Raw genomic sequence first — 23,397 nt, 5'->3', positions numbered from 1 at the left:
ACAAGAAACAGAAGAGGAGATTTAGGGGTTATTAAAATATCGCCCCCAACAATACAATCCTCATCTGGCTCTGACAACCCTTAGTTAGGTCAGACCCTGAAGAAAGAATGACCAGGTTTAAGGGCATTTCCAAGCCAGTCTGAAGAAGTCTCATCAGTTTATTAACTTCATGAGCTTCCTGTTCTATGATCAACTCTAAAAAAACAAAAATCATATAACTTCAGGATTTATATTACATATAAATAGGTTACGTGTTCAGATATATTTTAACATATATGTATATAACATCGGACGAAACATATTATAAAACCACTACTAAAACTAGCACAACAAACTGCGACATGACAAGAACAACAGACTTCAAACTCTAGAGAGGCTTTGCCATGCCGTGGTTGACTTCAACGCTGGGAGCCGCCTGAGTATTCCTCCCTTTCCTCATGGCCCCAGCGTCCGGCGGCGGGCAGCTACCTGGGGGAGGAGCTCTCGCGCCGGAGCGTGTTGAGGTGGAACAGGGAGGGCGCCAGGCACACCGCCAGGTTGGTGTTCGTCATCTGGTTCTCCTGCACGTTCGCCGTGACGTCGCTCAGGAAGCACAGCAGCGTCTGCAGCGCCTCCCGGTTCTCGTCCGGCAGCAGGAGCACGGCGGCCTTGATGGCCTGGAGACGCTGGTCCTTGGGCACGTCTGCAAGGGCAAGACAACAAGGCCGGGCTGCTCAGGGCTGTGTGCGGCGCGGCGCCGCCAGCGGATACAGGCAGGCAGGCCCGCCGTCGCGCCCGGGAATCTGAACACTCGCACACAGGGCCTCCTCCTCAGCTGCTCGTCCGCCCCGCACAACAGCGTTATCATTCCGCTTTCACGCGAATTCGTCCACCACACTTTGTGTCGGGACCCACGCGAAACGCCAGAAATGCCATCTGTGCGTCTGTCCAGAGTCCCGGAGGGGGTTTCCTCGAAAGGAGACGTGAGGGGTCAAGGAAGCGTTCTCGGCCACTGAAGGGAAACCAGACTGCAGAAGGGGGACGGCGAAAGAAAGGAATCACCGATTTAGCCGTGTCACTGGATCGACCGACAGGCATTTCCTGTCTCAGATTTGTTTAAAAAAATCTTTCAGCAGACGGGCCAGGGGGAGAAAAAGAACCTGGACACGTGTGGTTTGATTTCCAGTGCTGGAACGTTAAGGCCACAGATGTGGAAATTGAAAGCTTTAAATAGCCCTCTTCTCCGGGCAAACTAAAACATCTCCTTGGTCACAGGTCATAATAAACATCTTTGTCTGAACGGGAAAGGCTCTGTCTTCTGAAAAGCATGAGCTCAACATGTGATGGATGTAACTGAGAACAGTGCTGAGACTAACAAACCACAGATGGCCGCCCACCCCCTCGCCTCCACCGTCCTTCCGACACAGCCCAGGAGAGCGACAGCCAGCCGTGCGACCCAGAACCGAGCACGAAGCAGAACCGGGCCGGGACCTGCTGCCGAGCCAACGCCCTGCTTCTGTTAACCCTCGCTCTGCCGCTTACACTGGTAGATCTGGAGGAAGGTCTCGGAGAGCTTGCTGGTCAGCAGGGGCTCCGGCAGGTCCCTGAAGTACTGCTTCAGCATGTCCGCCACGTCGAAGGCGGACTGCCCCTCGTAGCTCGCGCTGTCGGGGCAACTCTCGTTCATCTGCCGCAAAGCCTGGATCCTCGACTTGACCCCCGACTTCCTGAAGAGGCCCACCTGCCGGGAAACAGAGGCACGGCGCCGGCCGGTTAAACCGGGAAACTTCACCGAGCGGCCGAACATTTCAAGTTTTCACTCGGCGTCCGTTCCGAGCGCTACATGACATGCTGAGAAGTCAAGAGGCAACCTCTTGTTTCAGGCTCTGATGTGTCAACAACTCTTCCTTGATTAAATGCAGGAATGAGTGTTCTGCAGTAGACGCAGGAGCTCAAATACTGGGCAGTAACAGCACTGTGTTCAGGACCTCAGAGCCGGCCCGGGGAGGGTATGGCGGAGCCCGACAGCGCGGGTGTGGTGCGGACGGACGCGGCGGACACCAGGCTGACCTGGTCCAGGCACTGGCTGCGGAGATAGCGCATGGCTTGCTGGATGCTCTGCGGCAGGGGCTGACCCATGCGCTGCACGTTCACCTGAAGGGGGACGCCGAACACATTCCTGTCCTTATAATCCGGCACTTTAATCCTCTTCATAAACTTCGGCACAGCCCTGAGGGGAAGGGAAGAAATCAAAGCAAGATCAGGACAATCTGAAGGGCATGGGTTACTTAACTAGTGAAACGCAACATCTGATGCGTGCCTTTTTAGTAACACATGAAGGGCACATATTAGTCAGATATCTGATTTCCAAGGTAAAAAGCTACCTAACAAACCTGTCTATAGGTGCTCTGCATGCTGTGTTGATTGCTAGTGGGCCAGTCAATCACTGCGCACACAGGCTTTGCAGGTGATGCTTTAAACAAGGAATCGCCAGCAGAACATTTCAGCCCCCTACACTGCCAGCAGGCTGCTGGGATTCCAACCGAGGGGTGTCGTTCAAACACTAAGCTCTGGGCTTCGCACCCACTCTTTTGCGAAGCCCATTATGCGCCTTCACAGGGCGTCAACGACCAGCGTCAAGGGACCGGCCGGCTGTCACACGGATGAGTGACGTCCTGTCGTTAGCACAGGGGAGGCAGGGAATGAGAGCCCCAGCATGGCTGATTAGTGAGTGTAAAGAAACCCTTTAGAGACGGGCCGGGCCGTTAAGGCACTGCGGCAGGCCAAGGGCCTGACAAAGGGCCGGGGGTGGGGACAGAAATTAGAGCATTGTGGCCGGCCTGAATGCCCAGCAGCATTAACAGCCACAGGGAGCTCGTGTAATGCGTCAGATGTTATCAACATGAAATTCTCGGTTTCCAAAAGCTTGAAAAGGCATCCTCCCAGGCAGCGAAGGAGCCACTGCTGCCAGCAATTTCATGGTTAAACAAGCTTAACGGCGCCTGTTCCAAAACGGCCAGATCCAGCAGCAACACAGGCTGGAGCTCTGGGGGGAGCGCTGTCCATTTTTTGGGGGATGAGGGGGGTGGGCCCAAACCCCTCCGGGTTTTTAAAAAGTGGGACGAGGCTGTTCTGTTGCGCTCTGCGTGCCCCACATTGTAGAGCAAATTGAAAAGGAGACCAGTGCACCTCATCAGCTCATACCGGCTGAAAACCCCCTCCCGGCCACATATCTGTGCGCCCCGTGCTGTTGTCATGGCAGCTCAAGCCCAGCCAGAGCGTGGCAACAGGAGCGAGAGTACCGTAGGTGTGCACACCACAGGCCTGCAACACGTCACCCTCGCCACAGAGAATCTGAAGCACGCAGGGACGACTGTCAATACGAGGGCCTGTCGGGACCAGACAAATAGGGTCTGTGTCCGACAGGGCTAACTCAACAGGCTTTGAACAGCTGCTGCCTTGAAGCTGGGGCTGAAAACTCCATGGTTGGACGTGAAAGTGGACGGGACTCACTTCTTTTCACTCAGCCAAGCTCTAGCTCGGTGGGAGATCTCTACCGAATGGGAGGTTTTCCATGACGGTGTCTGGGCTGTTACAGTACCGGGATGAGCAGCCCCAGAGTTAGCTTTAATAATGATAATAATGATAATAATGATAATAATAATAATAATAATTCCTTACACTTATATAGCGCTTTTCTGGTAATGGTGACTCCCCTCCACCACCCCCAGTGTGCAGCCCCACCTGGATGATGCGACGGCAGCCATAGTGCGCCAGAACGCTCACCACACATCAGCTATCAGTGGGGAGGAGAGCAGAGTGATGAAGCCAATTCATAGAGGGGGATTATTAGGAGGCCATGATTGGTAAGGGCCAATGGGAAATTTGGCCAGGACACCAGGGTTAAACCCCTACTCTTTTCGAGAAGCGCCCTGGGATTTTTAATGACCACAGAGAGTCAGGACCTCGGTTTTACGTCTCATCCGAAGGACGGCGCCTGTTTACAGTATAGTGTACCCCATCACTATACTGGGGCATTAGGACCCACACAGACCGCAGGGTGAGCGCCCCCTGCTGGCTCCACTAACACCTCTTCCAGCAGCCACCTTAGTTTTTCCCAGGAGGTCTCCCATCCAGGCACTGACCAGGCTCACACCTGCTGAGCTCCAGTGGGCGGCCAGTTGTGAGTTGCAGAGTGATATGGCTTTTTGCGTAATAGCCTAGGTAGGAGATTAAGTGGGTCACCCTGCAGGTTTGTTAAAATAAAAGTGCTACCCCAGCTCCCTCAGCAGTTTGACACAATGTCCCGATTTTAGGGGCTCATGTTGAAACTGGGCAGACTGCCTGATGATAAAGCTCACAGAAGAAAAGTAGGGTTTGAAGATTTGTCTTCCCAGCTTGAATTGGCCTGTCCCTCTTTCCCATCTCTCCAGTAACTTCCCCCAGCGCACATATGAGCTTCGCAAGGCCGAGAGGATACCCACCAGCTGAAGCCGTGCTTGTTTGTCGGGGTGTACTTCTCCAGCAGGGCGGTGAGCTTCAGCAGGGAGAATTTCTGGAGGAGGTTCATCTGCACGACAGACTGGCAGTTAATCTGCAGCGTCAGGGAGGAGACGCTCGGTCTGTGTGAGCTCTGGAAACTGTGCCATCGCAGTTTCTGGGGTCTGTCAAAAACAAGGGGGAAAAAATTGAACTTCGCACCCAGATGAGCAAATGCTATGCCAAGAAAACAGCTGTATGTCAAAAGAAGACATTCACTCAATCCACGTCTTTGATTGTCACTCTTCTGTGGGATGAAGCGCGACATCAGTACGGCTCAGACAGCCGATTGAGCTCTCAGATATTTCCGCTTAAACATCTCAACATGCAAATCAGTGCGCTGGTCAATTACTTGGGATAGCAATCCGCTTGGAATTCCTCCCGCACATTCCGAACTCCGAGCAGATTGCTACATCTGCTGATACAGAGCATTCCTGAGCATGACTGCATACAGCCGCGGTGCATTGCGTAATGGGAAAGCTGTCTGAACACGTCCCCCCCCCTACATCCCTGCCAGGCGAGCAAAACAAGAAAGAAAAGAGGAAAGAGAGCCTGAATAAAGCGTAAGGGGCGGCGCAAGGGAACAGGCGAGCGGCGCATCCCGGGACAAACTGCCGACCTGTTGGATCTCGTCAGCGAGGCGCCCACGCCCGAGTCCCTGCGCTCGCGGCTGGCCAGCGCCTCCTCCTGCTCGTGCAGGGAGTTGCCGGTGCTGTCCAGGTCGCTGCCGTTCTCGGCCTCCTCCAGCGGGTGCTGCAGCGGGGAGGAGGGGCAGGGCGAGACCGAGTCCAGGGCCGAGTCGGAGTCGCCCTCCTCGCAGGCGCGCTCCGACCACTCGTTCACGACGCGCTGGAGGCCCCGCACGTGCTGCAGGATGTCGTCCAGCTGGGGGTAGAGCAGCAGCCCGCCGTCGGCCGGCGGGGAGCCGGGCACGTTGTCGTAGACGCTGAGCCGGCTGTCCAGCGAGCCGGCGGAGCTGCGGCGGTTCCGCGGGCCGCAGCTGGAGCCCTTGGAGCTGTCGCCGCTGCTCTCCCGCCGCAGGCGGCGGTGGGGGCTGCTGTTGCACAGCGCTCTGGGGAACGTGCCCGGCTTGTGCCCCTCGGGGATGAAGAAGATGACCTCCTCCTCCTCCTCCTCCTCCTCCTCCAGCTCCGCCGCCCCCCTCTGGTTGCGCATGTTCCTCGCGGCCACCGGCGGCTCCGGCCCCGGCGGCGCGTGGCTGAAGGGGTCGAACCCCTCCAGGTACATGCCGCCCCGCTTGCTGCTGCTGTCTCGGCGGCCGAAGCAGGCGGCGGAGTGGCTGCGGGCCCGGGCCACGGGGCTGGGGGTGCTGACCGTGCTGCTGCCGGCCTCCGACGGGCTGCTGCTGCTGCTGCTGGTCTGCGTGGAGTAGGAGACGCTGCGGTTCCTGGGCGAGCCGCGCAGGCTGGAGATCTCCACGCAGTTCAGCCGCCTCAGCTTGTCCTCGTCCACGCCCTCCCTCAGCACCGGCGCGCTGATCACCAGCTTGGACACCGGCTTCTTCTTCTTGCTGGGCGAGCCCTTCAGGCGCAGGCTCTCCATCCTCTTCAGGAAGCTCTTGGCCTTGGACCTGGTGCTCTTGCCCCCGCCGGGCTTGGCGCTGAAGACGAAGCTGGAGGGCTCCTTCGGGGAAGGCAGGCCCTCGGAGAGGGAGTCCTCGTTGGCCCCCGAGTTGCCCGAGGAGCAGACGCTGGTCACCGAGCTGCTCCGCAGGGTCCCCGTGTCCGCGCTCCGGGCCCCGGGCCCCGGGCTCCCCGTGCTGCTGTGGGTGCTGTGGATCGAGCCCACCTCCGGCTGCTCGCTGAGGTCCGTCAGCATGCTCTCGCTGCTCACTCCCACCGTGAGGCCGGGCCCCTCGGCCGGAAAGAGGCCCGGCTCGCCCGGCAGGGAGAACACGTCCAGCTCCTCCAGCCTGGACCACCTCTTGCTGTCCCTCTGGAAAGTCCACTTCCCGCTGATGGCGCACGGCTCATCCTCGTCCGAGTCCTCGCTCTAAAGCAGGGAGTGAAGACCACAGATCGTGAGCACTTTTTTTTCCCTGCCGAAATGCCAGCATCGTCTTGAAAAGCCGGGTTCACAGAATCAGCTTCATAGACGGAGTGATGCTCTCCAAGGGAGCGATAGTTTGGTCAAAACAGTATCACGGAAGCCAGCTCTTCCATCTATAGGTAACTACATTTTAAAGAACCGCGCTTATTGGTAAACACACATTTCTGTTGCTTTTAAGAACCCAGTACAGTGTAATTCATTGTTGTATTTCTAAATGTGTTTATTTACTTGTCGAAAGAGATAAGATCAAACATATCCTGCATTGTGTGTTACTTATCCATGTCAGACTACAGTCCCATGTGGCTGTGGTTAATTTATCACTACCCCAGAGGCAACAGGAAATTCCATTCTTGCTTGCTATGTTTAAACTGGAGTCAGCCAGGGTCAGGAACCCCTCCAGACCCCTTTCTGATTCAGCTTCCTTTTCAAAGAGGCTTTGTCCTGAGACACCCTTCTTTCACGGTAAATGATAGTTGGTCTTCGCATTGGATCTACTAACTCCTGATTTGTAGTCAAACAACACCCAAGATAGAGCTTCAGAAGTCTCTTTGCTGTGACTAATAACGCAACGACAAAAGTCCATAAAACTCCAGCAATTCACTGCCTTCAGGCTGCCTCAGGTCTCTCATCAAGGCCTTCTCTGTGCTTCCTGGACTTCCTGCGGCCTTGTAATTAAATAACTGGTTTGAATCATCATCGTGAGCTGACAGGCGTAAATAGTGCATCAGCACTTCACGTGAACCACTTACGCATGAAACAAACCCCCGGATCTGATTCCCTTCCCGAGGGGCCACAGCTCACAGACATGCTGTGCTGCGTGGACGGTTTCATATCCACCCCGGCCCTCGACAGACGGCTGGCGGCTGCATACCACGCAGCCGAAGGACAGAGAATGGGAGTCTGTCACGTCCCGCACATACATGCATTCCAAGGACAGGGAGGGCAGCGGTTTTATTAAGCAAGCAAACAGCCCCTTTGCTTTCTGCTGACCCTTCTTCATCAGAGAGGTCAACAGGGACATTGAGAGACTTTCATCAGGAAGCTCATTCACATGCGGCAGGTCAGCTCAGACAGCAAGCTCACGAGTAACGGCAAAACCAGCATGCCCCCTGGTCTGCTCTGCTCCAACAGCGTCACAGCAGTCCGAACACACAGGGACCTCTGACATGCACGCTGTCAGCTCGTGCCCTGCCCACTCTAGAAATTCAGATAGTGCTGGCCACTCTACAGATGCTTGGGTGTCCATTGTACTGAGCTTTCCATTATGTGCTGAAGAGACGCACTGGTGTGCCAGCTGCAATCCCCACTACTGTTGTGATCAGTCTGTCTCAGAAGCATTGACCAAAGGACTGGAAGCCTCAGCTCCTCCAATAACCCAGAATGCTCTCCAGAATTCATCCATTAAAGGTACATCACGCAACTGAATTTCTTTTCCGTGCTATATACGCTTTTCATTTTATCTTTAAGCATCCAGAACCCTCAAAGACACCGACAAAGTCAACCTGACAGACGACTTCAAACTCGGAGACGAAGCACAAACCAGAGGACACTAGTGCAAACTACGGGGCGGTGCGTTGCAAACTGAGGACAGGAGGCAGTTCTTTACACAAAGGGTTGTAGGAGTCATGGTACACAGCCCAATACCCTGGATTCTTTCAAGAAACACCTGGATTAGATTGGATCAGTCAGCTTAGGAAAGGCCTCCTCTTGTTTAAAACCCTCCCTGTGTCCTTATGATAAAACAGGGTTATATAAATAACGTCTCCAAAACTGATACTTTTAGAGACGTATCATGCCTTTAAAATTGGTTTTAAAAATGCATTATAGTAATGAAGCCCTTCCGTTTCTGAAAGTATTTTTAATTTTTTTTCTACCGATTTGCAATGTGACATGATTTGCCTAGATTAACAACGGAGCACCTCCAGTGTCAGGCTTTCTAATAGCCATCCCGTGCATTTATATAGGATCTTTCATCCTGAAGGACCCCTAAGCACTTTACATACAAGAGGGGGCCCACTTCCTCCACCATTGAAGAGCAGCCCCCACCCGGGCGACACACAGCAGCCGTTCTGCCCCAGCAGCCCAGATACACAGCCGAGCGGGGGCAGGGGGAGAGCACACAGCTTCCTCAGCTGCATTGCAGAGGAACTCCAGGCAGGCCACATGGTGTAAGCCCAGGGAGGACTTCAGCCAGGACACCAGGGCTGTGAAACTAGCGGTGAAACCATGTCACCCTCTTCACAGAGTAGACAGAGACAACCTCTCTCCTCCGGAGAGCCGAGGAACATGTCTTCTCCCTTACAGGGGAGACTTTTAGGGCAATGATGTCGTCCAAGAATAAGCAGTCACTATAATTAAATGGTGTAAATGTGCACAATAATCTTCTCCGGCTGTTTCACAATCCTAGAAAGCTTTCTAAATAGTGTTTTCTAAACAGACTTTATGTATATAAAGACGATGTTAGCGGCTACGTACAGCTGTTTAATGTATAGCTGTTTTAGGTCTTGTCAGCACGATACATAGATATATAGATGTCTTAGCTATCCTGATCACAATTTAAAATATATACATGTGTATATACAACACTGTATACATTAAAATGAGCTTGGACAGCATTGATTACTATGTTTAACAAGGTTGTGTATCTTGCTGATTTCTAACTGGGTCACAATGCAGAACTGCATTTTAGTTCTGTTTATTATGAAAGCATGACAAATCCTGTATCTGCGTGACAAGATCCGTATAATTTTAAATGGCACTCAACTAATTAAAATGTTTTTTTTCATATCATTCTCCGAATGAAGTAGCAGACATGACTTTTCTTTTCTCCACTTTGAATAGATAAACAGCAGTTCTCCTATGCTTCTTTATGTCTAAAACTCTGTTTTTGCTTCACCCAGATATCTTTGTAATGTAAAAAAGTCCTCGCATTCTAACATCTTGCAGAAGCACTCTGTGAAACATGCTGAAGCGAGGGCCATATTTCATTCGAAGATGTTTTTGGGATTAAAGTATCCCACTTCTAAAGGGCACCTCAGATAACTGCACCCACTTTCCCCAAGAAGCTACAATTCTTTGGTTTCTTGCTTTTCATTGGTCCCATACAAATAGCTCGGGAGTTATAAAAAACAGGTATTCCTGTTAGGAATTACATCAGTGTAATTCAGAAGAGAGGGAGTGTAGTTGACATGACTTACTCTTTTCCTTTGCGGCGAGATCTCCAACTTCATCACGGCGCACTTGTTGAGGGTGTTCAGCCGCCTGCGAACGACACACACAGGAGAATTAAAATGCCATTCCAGCCCCGGATTTGAGTCTTTCCCCAGGAACAAGAGCCTTCCTTCCCATTCTGTACCTCATTCCCAGACCAAACACATCCGAGGAACAGCCTCTTTCTGGAGACAAACTAAAAATGCCAAAACAATAATAAAAAAAGGTAGCGGACTTTATATATGTCAAGTCTCCTCATCTGAAACCATAGTAAAAGAAAACCCAAAGTAAAAAGAAAAATGGACATTTATCCTACGCAGTCTGCTAGGAGTCCCTTCAGTCTGCTTCCTTTGACATGCACTGACCCAGGCTCAAGGCTTGAACATTGAGTGAGATTCTCCAGATGCACATTGTCAGCTGGAACAATGCTGTGCCTTTAATCAGCTGGAGAATCAGCTCCTCAGAACCACCTGGGCTGCCTATGTTCCATCTCAGACTGGGGTATGGTGCTGAACCTTTCATCCCATGGGAAAATATGGTCTTTAACACACACAGATGAAATCCCTCCTATCACATTTTATCAGCTGACAGATATCCTGTCACACACACACACACTGATCATCCGAACCGACTTGCCACTAGCTTTTAAGCAGAAGAAAAAGAAACGACCGTACTGAAAGAAAATAGCGTGACACGGGGAGACACTGGTGCATATTTTCTAGCCAGATAAAAAAGTAGTAGAGTCTAGTGTAGATGGGGGAAGCCATTGGCAATGCATTCCTTATCGGCATCTCTCAACAAAAGTAACATTTTTTTAAGCACATGATCTTCAAGTGATTTGGTTTGCAGACAAATTTCATAAAGACATGTCATGGCTCCCTGTAGACTGAATATTTATAAGTTCAAATTTGATACACAGACAGATCAGGGTTTCTTTCGATTTCTGAACCTAAAGCTGCCCCAGTGATATCCGAAAACAACATCAGCGGAAAGTGGGGTCCCATTCCGTGCGCAATAATGTATAATACTGCAACTTTCTGCAGGTGAAATGGCAATGGGAATTTTTAATTTTTGCATCTCTTCGTAACTTTTACAGTGTTGAGATCACATCGTACAGAACTGTGAAGCTAAAGGGCATCATGACAGAGCTGCTTTGCAGTAATAGCAGGCTGTCAAAACTGTCTGCAAAGACATCGATCACAGAGACTCTGCCAGTTCAGGGCCGCCGGAGATAAAGATTAGAAACACTGCCTCTTTCTGTCCTCATAAATGACTGTGGCTTGTGGCACATCTGAAAAGGCTAGACAGGGCAAAAAAGGTTGACTAACCCTTGGCAGAATGTGGGGTAGTAATAATATTTGCCTTTCTTAAACAAACACACAGCTGTTGAGAGCTTTCCTGGTTTTAACACATACAAACTCCCTTTGTCAGGTTGGACTTCCCTTACGCCATCTGCATCTGTTTGCTGGTGTTGTTTTGTTTTTGCCCACGGGTGTAAAATGAATTTTATTTGTAAAAAAAATCGAGCTATCAAAGCCTCCGCGCCCACCTGCACAGAGCTTCAATGGCATCTCCGTCCAGGAAGTCGTGGTCCCGGGTCACAGAGGAGATCTCGATAGGGAACTGAGAGTCTGCAAGGGGGAAGAAAGCAGATGGAACAGGAGGAATCAGTCCCAGGGGCTCCTCCCTCCCCTGCAGCTGCTGCTCAGGCCAGCTTCCAGGGAGCAGCTGAAGCCCTTGACCAAGGCCAGCAGCCCCACAGGCCGGGAGTGTGAGCGACCGGAAGGACAGCGCGGATTCACAACAAAATCACGCTCCCTGCTGCTGAACGAGGAGCCCACCCTGCCTCGCAGGAAACGGGTGGCAAAGCCATTCACGGAAAGCACCCACTTCTCCGTGACTCAGAGAGGCAGGCTCATTGTATCCGAACGCCTCTGTGCACGCGCGCACGGCTGTGCCGCGGACCCAGCCTGGTGGCGGTGGCGGCCGACGGAAGCACATCTCTGGCGACACCCCCGCACAGGAATAGCGAAAACCACAAGATGACACCAACACCCCGAAATAACCCCCGTGCAGAAATACTTCTTTTTGTTCTCTTTGTCTTAATTAGTGGCTGTAAAGCCGGGGAAGGTATTTATTTCACCCAGGAAATAACTAGTTGAAAGTTAACTTCGTGGCTGAAATGAGCGGGGAGGCTTGTGCTCAGGCAGGCAGAACAATCCCTTTGCGTAAACAAACACACAAAGCCACCCCACCAGACAAGCGCCCCTGGAAGGCCCGGGGCCGGACACAAGCCCCAGCAGACGCTCCTTTACCTGCACAGTGCAGCAGGGACTGGGCAGAAACGCAAGGCAACACGAAGAGCACAGAAGAGGAAGACTGGTTTTAGCATGTGCTTCCACGTGCATTTTACTTCCCGATCGGAAATCAGTTTAAATGCCCCAGGGCCTCCTATTGGTCTTCCTTATGATCACGGAATTGATCTTCGCCCGTTCCTCTGCAGTCAGCGCACAGCGGCACAGAGCCCCGCTCGAGCCTCCTATCGACACGCACGGCAATTTGGACAGGCGACACCAAAAGACGATAGAGAGAGATGCGGGGGGGGCAAAATACTGTTCAACCTCAAGTTCGTAAGGTGCCGGCTTCTAACTCCTAATAATATTCATCTTGCACTTGCTGTTACTTAGACCGACACTCTTGGCAGCCGAGGTCAGAGATGCACTTTTTACCTTCGTAGAGCTGGGCATACTGTGGGAAGCCAGCTGCCCTCAGCCAATCACATGCCTCCTTGGCCTCGATTTCTGAAAGAAAGGGAAAACAAGACGGCCTGCTGTTAGATATTTGCCAAGCAGGAAGTTCCAATGTACAGCAAGCCTGCGCTATAGCAACTGAAGGGAGCCACCGCAACTACAGCAGCTCCTTCGGCGAGAGTTTTATTTTACCCAGCCCCTGGAGGTCCAGTGCATTGAGATCCGGAGCTCAAAAGAACACAAGCACGCGAAGAAACAAACCACGCTGAACGAGACCCGTTGTCTGAGGGCTGGGTTTGCAAAGAGCGGCATTTCCCGGGAGGGTATCGCCACCGCGCAGAACCTGCACTGCTTTCCTTTTAGAGGGGACACATTGTGCAGGAACACTCAAAAGAAGAGCTGCGGCAACAGAACCTGACAAGAACAATTGCTGGAAGCCTGCAAGAGCCCTTTTGAATGAGCTGAAGTGGCTTTTCCGATCAAGGTCTCCAATCGCCTCGCACGTATCCTCCCTTATTAAAGCAGGAACCAGCTCCATGGGCAGCATGAAAGGCATGAGCTCACTACATAAGTCTCGTAATCCTCTGGCATGTCTCACCGCTTCAGGCAAAAGAGGGCTAATGAGGCACATACCACTCTCATGGCCTCGTGCTAACCCAGTGGCACCGAAGGCCAGGATCTAGGAAAATGATGGAATCGGGGAAGTTTGATACTTAAAAGGCATCAGGACTGTTACAGCACTGGAAAACTGAAATACTACCGCAGGTCACAAACTTAGATATTAGACTGAAGCCTGGAAAACATTAATTAAAAAATGAGACGGGCGGCAGCAAAAGGCCAAGCAGGAAATGAAGTAAATGCTGTGAGATCAGTGTGTCAAATTCTAAACCTCGCAGGCCTGCTTAGTTCAGCCCCTTTCTTTAACAGGGCAAGTGCAGGTTGTCAGCACACTGCCAGGTCTAATCGATAGTATCCGTTTACTTTCTTGTCAGCAACAGCCCCAGCTGAACTGAGGTGCCCCGGTGCTTGTCCTTATTTTTCACCCCCTCATGTAGATCATGAATCCACCGCAAAAACAGCATCGGCAACAATAACAGAACAACTTAGGTCACTGCGTTCACAAACATCAAATGAACCCCGTTGTCTGGAAATGTTTACGCATTTAACTAGGTAAAACTATCTTACGCTTTCCCTCATTAAATTATGAGATAATAATTTCAAATTAAACATTAATCAGGAGCAGGATACACTGATGTCACCATTTAAAGGCCTGTCTGATCGTCTGATCCAGACACAAAGTCTACAAATCCACTATTCTCGGCAAACACAACCCCAACACAACACACAGTACGTTCAACCAAGTACCACAGCTGGCAAGCGTCCTGGCAGCTTTGCTTTCCGTCACTGGCAATCATGCAGGAGTTTTAACGGTTTATAGTTTTTGCATGCCTCTTCTGTGCCCAACAGCCGAATGTGACTGTCGCTCCTCCAGCAGTGGCGTCTCTTGCTTCAGGGAGAAAGCAGCCCTGGTCACTCTGGAACGCCTCTCAGACTGGAGAAGTCCGCCCTGCCAAGACCCTGCACACCCTGCGCTGCACCTCAATCAGCACGGGTGGGTGGAGAGCCTCTCTCGCCTTGCTCTTGCAGGAACTAACCCGTTAGCCGGCTGTCACACCATTTCACGGGGTAGTGGAGGCTAGGGGCGGATGTGTTCCTCGTTCTAATTGCTGCGCTACATTTCTGACAAGCCTGCTAACTGGCGGACAAACGCTGTGGTGGTGCTGTCCTGCGGCCACAGGGAAAGCTCCCCGTGAGCTGTGAAAAGGCCTTTAGGCAGCGCGTGCCAAATGGTGTGACGGACGCCTGCCGAGCAAATGGCTTCCTTCACCCAGCCCCCCGGCCGCTCCTCTGGCGTGAGCGAGCGCACCGCCGGGGGCCGGGGGAGGCCGGAGTATCGCGGCCCAGGGTGAGGCAGCTCACATGCGAGCTGTGAGGCACAGGTCTCCACGAGACACCTCCGGGGCCCCTTCCAGAGGAGCAGCGCCGCTTCCGAGCGGCAGGAGGAAAGTGCAAAAAAATAAGAGAAAATCAGCTGCAAGAAACAAGAAAAAACATGCAGAAGGAAAGGAGGGAGATGAGGACGAGGATGGCAACAGGAACCAGGTCAAATTCGTCTGGCAGACGGCTGCAGTCGGGGCCCATTTCGGGTCAGAGCTCAGAGGTTCTACCCTCCTGTATCCCGCAACCCACGTCTAGTTCACAAGAAACCCAGGAACGGAGCGCGGAGGGAGAGGAGCTGCGATCAGAGGCACGTGTCTGTCCTCGGCTATGGCTGGAATGAGAGCCTCCAGACCCTGCAGCAACACGGGGCAGAGGCGCGGGGAGCTCGTTCACACCAGACGCAAGCCCTGACAGCGGTGCACTGTCAAGAACAGGGTCCGCATGCTCGCAGGGGTAAAAGCCGTAAAGTTTGCACGTAATTGACACAAGGGTGAAGATTAACACCGTCCCGGGAAATGAAAACATGCATTTGTGCTAATTAGTCGCCTTTTGTCCAGGAATGACATTTTTGCTGCTGTGTTTTCACATAAAGGTCACACATTTGAAATGTGGAATGATATGCAGCAAGAGGTATGTTTTCAAAACACTGGAGTTTCATTCAATAACACAAGGATTTCATTTATACAGCTGCCAGAGGTAGCTAGAAGCCAGAAAGTAAGTTACCCAGTGTTAGTTTCCTGCCGTAATCCATTAAATATTCTGCAGCACATAAAAAGGTATCTTACTTCCAGGCAAGTCAATAAGTACAGAATGTGAAGCAGTGGTGAGGTTCTGCGCATCATGCAGATCGCTTCAGTAAAAAGCCCTAGTTCTATAAATGTGTACAGATATATGTCATTTCGGATAAAAAGCATCAGCCCAACAAATCACCGATTCATAAATTATTATACAAATCGCACAGAACGTATACTGCAAGTGATCTAAAATAGAGTTCTGAAGTTCACACGTGAGAAATACCTCTGTAGTGAAATGAAATGTGAATCAGACTGGTGGATATAGTTCACCTGATGCCATTACCTTTGGAAAACATTCCTGAGCACAAGCCTTAGAAGACAGAGGCTTAAAGCCAAAACCTCTTTAACATTAGAGCATTAATCCCTAACCCAGGGCTATTCTTTACATAATGGGTTCACTTCAGCACTCCATTACATGATTAAATAAATAAATAGAGGTAAATTTGATACATGCATGGTTTTTGAAGAGATTAGAAACTTTATACACTCAAAACACAACTATCTCCTGACCCCTGTCTGCCTCAGCAGTTTCCCTTGAGCAAACAGCCACTCTAACAATGGGAGGCAGGGATGCCTTCAAGCGCCTGGTGATACTCCAGACAAAGAGATACAAGCACTGCCAACAATGCGGAAGGCCTTCAGAAAGGCACCAAGTCACCAGGAGTCCCTTTTCACATTTGCATACCACACAGCCACTTGGAAACCTTACCAACGCAAAATTAATAAGGCCTGAAGTTTCCACAGAGAGGGGGAAAGTGGGGGGAGGGAATTGCTCCGTCTTAGTGAACGAGCTACAGTTGATCTTGCTAAAATCAGCTTTCCGCAATCAGAAGTTACCTTTCACTGAATCAGAAAGCTGAAAATGAAAGATTTCGAGGATGAGGACGACTCCATTGTCTAGATGTTAAATAATGGGTATGTGCCCATTGTGTGGAGTATACTAAACCTCAGTGTACTAAACAATGTTCTGTCCACACTCTCCTAAGACTGGAGGATCTCAAGGGCTTTTGGGTTGCAAAGCAGGGTATCCCTGGTGGAGTGTGAAACACCAAGAAAAAAGACCAAATTACAGGTTTCCAAAGCTATCAGAGACCATGACAGAACAGTCCGGAAACAACCTAGCTACAAACATAAAGTGAGATACATCTGGCATAACAACAAACAAAGAGGACGCAAACTGCATTCAAGTGCATACTGTACTGTCACTGAACTCTGCTGCCCGGACTCTGCACAGCATCGCCGATACTACAGGCAGCTGAGCCTTGAGGAGTGCAGCAGTCCTCAGCTATTCTGCTTGCGTGTACAGACAGCATGAACAGCTCGGTTCTTTAGGGTGGGTTCAGCACTGTCTCCAGTCCTTCAGGGTCAGCGGATTACCTCATTTCCCTTTTCCTATTAGTAGGAAGCGTGTGAACTTGTTTACTGTACAGAACCATCCTGTATCGCGTACGACCTCCCCCTTTGTTCAAGGACAGATAATAGAGCTGCTGTGTCCAAAACAAACAGCAGCTCCAGCAATTGTGTCAGCTCTGGGACGCAGTAAAATTAATGCTGGGCGGCCAACAATAGGTAGCCTGCACTGTTACAGAGACACTCTCCTTTCCAGCAGGTCAGAAACATTTTAAAAATGCTAAAGCTTGGGCTGTGTTGATAGAGAAACACACCCCTCAGCAAACATCAATTTCAATCTTCAGCCAGTTTTCAGGAACTGGGCTACAAGTCAATGTGTATTGCAGCAGGCAACTGACCACTGAGCAGACTTCTCGTGTGAAGATGGTAAATTATTTCTTGCATAACTGGTAGATCACAGAGACATTGCCTTGATGCTGCACCCTACATGTCTTCAGCTGTTTTCCCTGCTGTGCCTCTCTGGCATGGGCACTGATGGCCACGCTGCGATCTCCCTGCAAACCACACAGAGAAACTGCAGACAGGCCAGGAGTCTCCCCTGGGAGCAGTCTCTGTCTGACCACACAGGCTGTCTGCAGCAGGGAGATGATCTGAATCAACAGCAGGCTAGTTCCTAAAGCCTCCTAAATCCTGCAGCTCACCCTGCTTCTAAAAACAATTTCAGACTCAAAACCTCTGGATTCACTCAGAAGAGAGGATAAACCAGTGAAATTAGTTTGGCCTATGTGGGATTTATCCACATCGAAAGGACCTAGACACAGGGACGCATTGCACAGTGCAAAATACAGCACATGCCAGTCACACTGGCAATGCACTGTGTTCCCTAAAGTCCCACAGCCTAGGGGTTTGTATTTTTCTAACACACGTGTTTAAGTCATGTTAAAAAACATTGTGCTCGTTTCCAAATACTTTTTTTTCCCCACGAATGTATTATCAAAGACGGAAGGGGGTTTCCATCCACCGGGGCCCAAGCAATTTTAACAGACCTCAAACAAATATAAGTGGTTAGGTTTCCGACAGTGCTGGGCCAATCACAGACTGCACTGAGACACCATTATGGTCAGGGACCTGCAGCACTTAGAAAGCTGTTTTTCAGTTTCTGTTGATTTTGAGGCGCGTGTGATTAGCTTTCGGAAATGAAATTGTTTTGTATTATCCCATGATGAAATTCTTTATGCCAGTTGCGACACCTTTACAGTGATTCACTTCCAAAGGGACATATCCAGTGAAAAAGGCTAGGATGCAGTGAGACGTTTCCTTTCTGGACACCAGAGTCTCCATAAAGGGGAGTCCAGGGGTATCAAACACGTAAACCTGAAAACACTAAATATCGAGGAAGGAGCAGCGATCACTGAAGACAAATACAAATTGGATTAAAGTGTTTTCTGGGAGGTCCAGGAGCTACCATCATTCATCAACAGAGCGAGCTCAGACTGAGTCAAAACATGAAAACAAATATGGAAGATATCGAAAAAAAGAGTCTGCTGTGTTTTTATGTACACGCCACTGATAAATATAAAAAGAAAAGTAAAAACAGATATAAACCCAAAAAAAGCAACAACAACAACAACACACACAAAAGTCCATAACCCTTAAGATAGAAACCATTCTCACTTTTGGTACCTCAGCAACAGATTTCAAATTCATGACCACATCTGCTCTCCGGTGTTATCACGGACCCGCAGGGCTGTGTATATCACCAGGTCGGGTCACTCCGTCTGAAGGCGGGCCTCCCACCATCTGCTGGCCTGGGAGACGGCCCGGGCAGCGCGAACGGGCTGCAGGCCAGATGGGCTCTCTGAATACCGGCCCTAATGGCTCTTTCTGCGCTGCTGATAGATTTACACAGCCTGGCTGCTCGGGCATTCTCCGGCTGAAAAGGGGACGACGTGCTTTGAGCTCCCACTTTGTTATCGATGGGTGGAAGTAAAGCCCTTCCACGGACGACGTCAAGTAAAGGCGCCGCAGGCTAAGTGCGACTAGGTAGCGACTGCACGAAATTATCCAGCAACTCCCCACCCCTGCGGAGAAAACAACTCAACATGCACTGTTCAGTTTATAGACCCGTGCAGTGCTGGAAACCGGACAGTAAAAAAAAACCCCGCTGTAGACTTTTAACCAAAACAGCTGAGCTGAAGAGGACAGCGAGCGAGCTCGTTCGGGCGCCCCCAAGCAGGTCCAGTGAAGCCACTGACAGCCAGCTGCTCGCAAGGGTCCGCCAGTGGGCGTGCTGCAGACGGCCAGCAGGGGGTGCCCCAGCTCGGGGGGATCAAAGGGATAGTGCTGGGTAAAGTCACAACCCCCGGGCGCCATGGGACAGGGAGAGATTCACGCGTTTCAGATGTCCCCGACTTATTAATAGGCGTCTGACGCGCATGCCGGGATGGAAAAGGATAAAATTCAATGTAATGGGAAAGGCTGTGGGTGAAGCAGACAACACACAGGCAGGTGGACTCTCTTAATGCCATGGCATGGGAAGCTGAAACATTGTGAGACGGAGACATTTAAATTCAATTATTAGTGCCTTTCGGCTGGAGGTAACAACACTGGAAGTCTGCATACTCGTTTAAAAAGTTGAGCAAAACAACGGACAAAGTAAACAGAAAATCCAGAAAACCAGATTTATTTCTTCGATACTCCCGGCTGGGCCAGTGTCTGAGAACACGTAAGAGGCGAACACCACAGTACCGCAGCTCAACTCGGGGGGGTTCACCATTTAGGGGGCCACAAATTCTAAACTTCTGTAATGAAAGTAAACAGCATACAGTAAACAGCACGTACTCATTTCCACCTACTCGATTCTCAAAATAGCAAGAGGCTTCCCAAACGTGACCAAAGGTAACTCATTTCACCGCCGAGTACATCATTAAGCGAAGGGGTGTAAAAAAGGCGTCAGTTCGGACCTTTATTGCCGGGGTTCTTACGTCATCTTTTATGGCGCTAACGGCGTCTACAACGCGTTTTACGCTGTTTTAATGGGTCAAAGTTACCTTAGGACACTGACAGAGAGGACAATACCGCGGAGAGAGAGCAGAGCGACTGGTCTGCAGGGTGGGACCCTCACAGACCCCGTGGTGCCAAGGCGAGACTGCGGCCAGACTGCGCGGAGAAGACGCCTTATCTTAAATCTAGCCCGCGACCACGTCCCACTGAGGCTCCGAAAAACCAGCATCGCTTTTTAAAACATGAATATGGAGTGAGATAACGCTACAGGGGTACTCTCCATTCAGACCCCGGCTAGTCTGCCGGGACACTTTGAAAAGTGTCATTAAAAGTAATTCCGTGAAACACTTAATTAAAAAAAAACCGAAATGCATACATATTATTATATATATATTAAACTGGCTAACTCAATATTTTTGAATCATTAAAAAACCTCCAGGTTTTAAAGTTCAACACTTCACGATGAGCTACACTATTACTCAATTGGATAAAGTTGCGAACATTTAGGGAACAAAAACCCAAGACAGTGATTAAAAAACCCCAATAATATACACTTACGTGTAAGGATCATTTTCGTCTTTTAGATTTGGACAAATTACTCCGATCGCAGTTGTCACCGCAGTGTGCTTTACTCCCGATATTATGGTAAAACCTTGATCCGATCCATCGGTGCTGTTTGGCATCTATGCTGGAGTTCTATCAAAAAACACACAAACCCGCAGAGTACAAAACCCCTCTTATCTTCAAATACAGAAACAAATCCATGCTTTCATTTCCCCTCTCTTGTGTCCGCTGCTTCTGTGTTGAGGCTTTTGAAGAGAGCGGTCTTCAGGGCTTCTGCGCGGAGCCGCTCCGGAACCGCAGAGCGAATGAGCTCGAATGCTTCTCTCAGCTCAAGACCCGAAAAGCTGTGGGAAGACAAACCCACCTCCTTGGGCTTCGGCTACACCAACCGCTCACCTGATAGCGGAGCCCCCTTCCCCCGCCCTCCCTGCAGGGACTGTTCCACATGTAAATACTGTGGCCTTTCAATATTGAGAATACATCTGTTTTCGCTTCAGACACCGCCGCACTGAAAACGCGGCTAACCCAAGGACACCAGAACCAAAAAAAAAACACAGCCCTGGTGAATTTTGAGATCTTTGTTAGTTGGCAATGTGAAAAGAAACCAAACCAGGCACACGTCGTCAGAAAAACTGTCGCGTTACATCACACAGTGGAGTCGTTTCTTACGAGTATTTAAGCCCTAGAAATGTTTGCTAATACACTATTTTACGGAGCGAAAAGCAAAGGAATCCGTTGCGCCAGTTATTAAAAATGATGCGCAAGTGCGCAAAATGTTCATTGAGAATACTAGAGAGAATAGCGAGTCTTCCGCTACTGTAAGAGATTTTACAGTAAGTTTTTTTCCGAATTTTTACATCCGACCCTCGGTGCGTCAAAACAGATTCAAACGAAACTTTTATTTTGCTAATGTATCAAATTCAGTGAATAAAATCCTCTCACACAATTATTTGTAACTCGTGTTCCTTTTTAACGCATGACTGTTGGGAATTGAGCAGTAGTTATGACTAAATTCACTTTAACCGTCACTCGATGACGTTTTAGTTGCATTCTCAAACTATTAAGAAGCATCTAATCAATTTTTCGGTGAGAAACGTTTCAGGGCTCCATAGAGGGCTTTAAGTATAACCGTTGTTGCTCTCTGAATAGAATCAAAATAACCACAAAAACGCGCAAAAGTATTCCGATATTTTCAGAATAATGTCGGTACGCGTTATTTTCGTTTTTTTAATGATTAAAAAATCAACAGGTACATAACAGGTTTATTATGTGATCATTAGTACAAACTTCTAGGCGAATCTTAAACCTACTGGGAATATTGTTAAAGGTTTGTGTTTTTTTCACGGGTTCAATGCACAAAAATAAGGAGTCCATACAACATTTGCGTCTTGCTAAATAGCTCTCCAGAACCTGTCACCTAATGGAGATGTAAGCCACGTAAATTGGTACTTTTACTAGGTTTTTACTAGGACCAGTTTGAGTGAAACACCTTGCTGTGTCTCATCTGGGGTTTGAACCCCCCAAAACAATCCAGTTGGAACCATAATCACAGCTCCCCGGGTTTACGGGGTGTCGCAGAGAAAAAGGGGGACACGGCCCCCATGCGCCGCAGTCGAGCGCAGCTCCGCTTTGCTGACAGATTGCCGAGCAGGGTCAGGGGACTCGGCTGGAACTCTAGACCCGCTTCGTCGGCTCCGGTTCCGCGGGGCAAGGACAAAGAGAGAGATCACTTTATTGGCATTTAATACAATTTCTTGTATTAGGAATTTGTCTTCTCACATACCCCAACTTGCTCTCCATGAGACACAGACAGGGAGAGGAGCTTGGGGTCAGAGCGGAGGGTCAGCCATTTATAGGGTGCCCCTGGAGCAGTTGGGGTTAAGGGCCTTGCTCAGGGGCCCTACAGAGTAGGATTCCTCTGCCGGCCGCGGGATACGAACCGGCAACCTTCCAGCCACAGGCGCGGAGCCACCCACCACCCCGAGCTGGGGCACAGGAGCTGAAGGTCCCGCAGCCAGACCCCTTCCGGACCTTCATTCAGCTTCCTCTTACTAAACAAGTCAAAAATGGTGCTTTTCCTCAGGTCTCGGTGCTCATGGTTGTATATGGCAATGCAAGCCAATTGTAAAACAAATATCCCAAAGCTGACGTTAGTGAAAATAAGCGCCTCAGCGCTCATTCATGTCATTATTTCAGAGCGTGGCCTTTTCATGGATTTATTTAATTTCTCTTCCGCAGTTTCGTGACTGGCCAGCAGTGACCCCTCGTGTCTTTTCCACTCCCTCTCCCTCTGGATGCAGCGGGACATCCGGAGAGCCAGACTGACCGTCCCGCTGCAGCTAAAACTGCCGACCCTGTCTGGATTGTAGCCGCGACCTGTGAGCGCAGGACGAAACCGTCACCGTCCTTTATCAGGGTCGATCTGGGAAAGCAGGGCTGTTCAGCAAGGACAGCAAATAACAATTACCACCTCATTGTGATAAGGCCAACTAATAAATACCACCTTTTTTTTTTACCAAGAGCTCAAACACATCTTGAATTAACGAGTAAAAAACGTTAACCTGGCGCATGTTTAACGGAGTTATTTGATCCAAACCAGTGTCGCCTTAATAAATTATATATTTAAAATTTCAGATTCTTGTTTTAAGGTCAACATAAGCAGGTGAAATAAAACGATGTCTGACATCTGTTGTAAGGTAATAAAATCAAAATGACTTAATAAATATCTAAATAAAACGGGTTATGCTTTTAAACACAAGACATATCCGATAGGCAAGTTTTGTTTACAAAAAACAATGTTTTTTTGTAAAATAAAATTAAAGGAATAGCCCTATTTCCTCAACCTTCAAGTAATGAGAAAGGCAGAACACTGCGTGTCTGCCGGCAGGTCTGAAACACTTCTGGGTTGCTCTGAAGATTGAGATAAAAGTCATGCGTCGGTCTTCCTTTTCGGAGAGGGCGTAATCTTGCAGGCCTGGGGGTCTAGTTCTCTTCACCACAAACACCCCCCCCAGAGTTCACAGACCGGACAATCGTGTGCGCTTTCCAATGAAACAGAGAGCACTGACGCAAACAAGCTCTGTCAGGGACACGGACAGCCACCGTCCCGGGCAGTAGGGGACAGGGGAGCGTTCAGG

At 49.9% G+C, this 23,397-nt stretch overlaps 1 protein-coding gene across 4 annotated transcripts in view; it reads right to left on the bottom strand.

The window, feature by feature from the left end:
* dlc1 (DLC1 Rho GTPase activating protein) overlaps window positions 1-23,397 on the bottom strand; it is a 103,697-nt gene that overhangs the window by 4,618 nt on the left and 75,682 nt on the right. For 3 of the 4 annotated variants that reach the window (XM_015345793.2, XM_015345794.2, XM_006629984.3), the window contains 8 exons: window positions 12,528-12,599; window positions 11,348-11,429; window positions 9,786-9,849; window positions 5,138-6,531; window positions 4,464-4,643; window positions 2,050-2,209; window positions 1,522-1,720; window positions 469-682 (listed from right to left, as the gene is read on the bottom strand). In XM_015345793.2, coding sequence (XP_015201279.2) covers window positions 469-682; window positions 1,522-1,720; window positions 2,050-2,209; window positions 4,464-4,643; window positions 5,138-6,531; window positions 9,786-9,849; window positions 11,348-11,429; window positions 12,528-12,599 — 2,365 coding nt within the window. Of the gene's footprint in view, window positions 1-468; window positions 683-1,521; window positions 1,721-2,049; window positions 2,210-4,463; window positions 4,644-5,137; window positions 6,532-9,785; window positions 9,850-11,347; window positions 11,430-12,527; window positions 12,600-20,254; window positions 20,864-23,397 lie in introns of those variants that run through there. The other variant, XM_015345795.2, reaches the window with a different exon arrangement.

Source organism: Lepisosteus oculatus, chromosome 1, assembly GCF_040954835.1.
Source record: "Lepisosteus oculatus isolate fLepOcu1 chromosome 1, fLepOcu1.hap2, whole genome shotgun sequence".
NCBI classification, from domain to species: Eukaryota; Metazoa; Chordata; class Actinopteri; order Semionotiformes; family Lepisosteidae; genus Lepisosteus; species Lepisosteus oculatus.
Note: the sequence above shows the minus strand (reverse complement) of the source record. Positions and strands in the feature narration are given on the sequence as shown.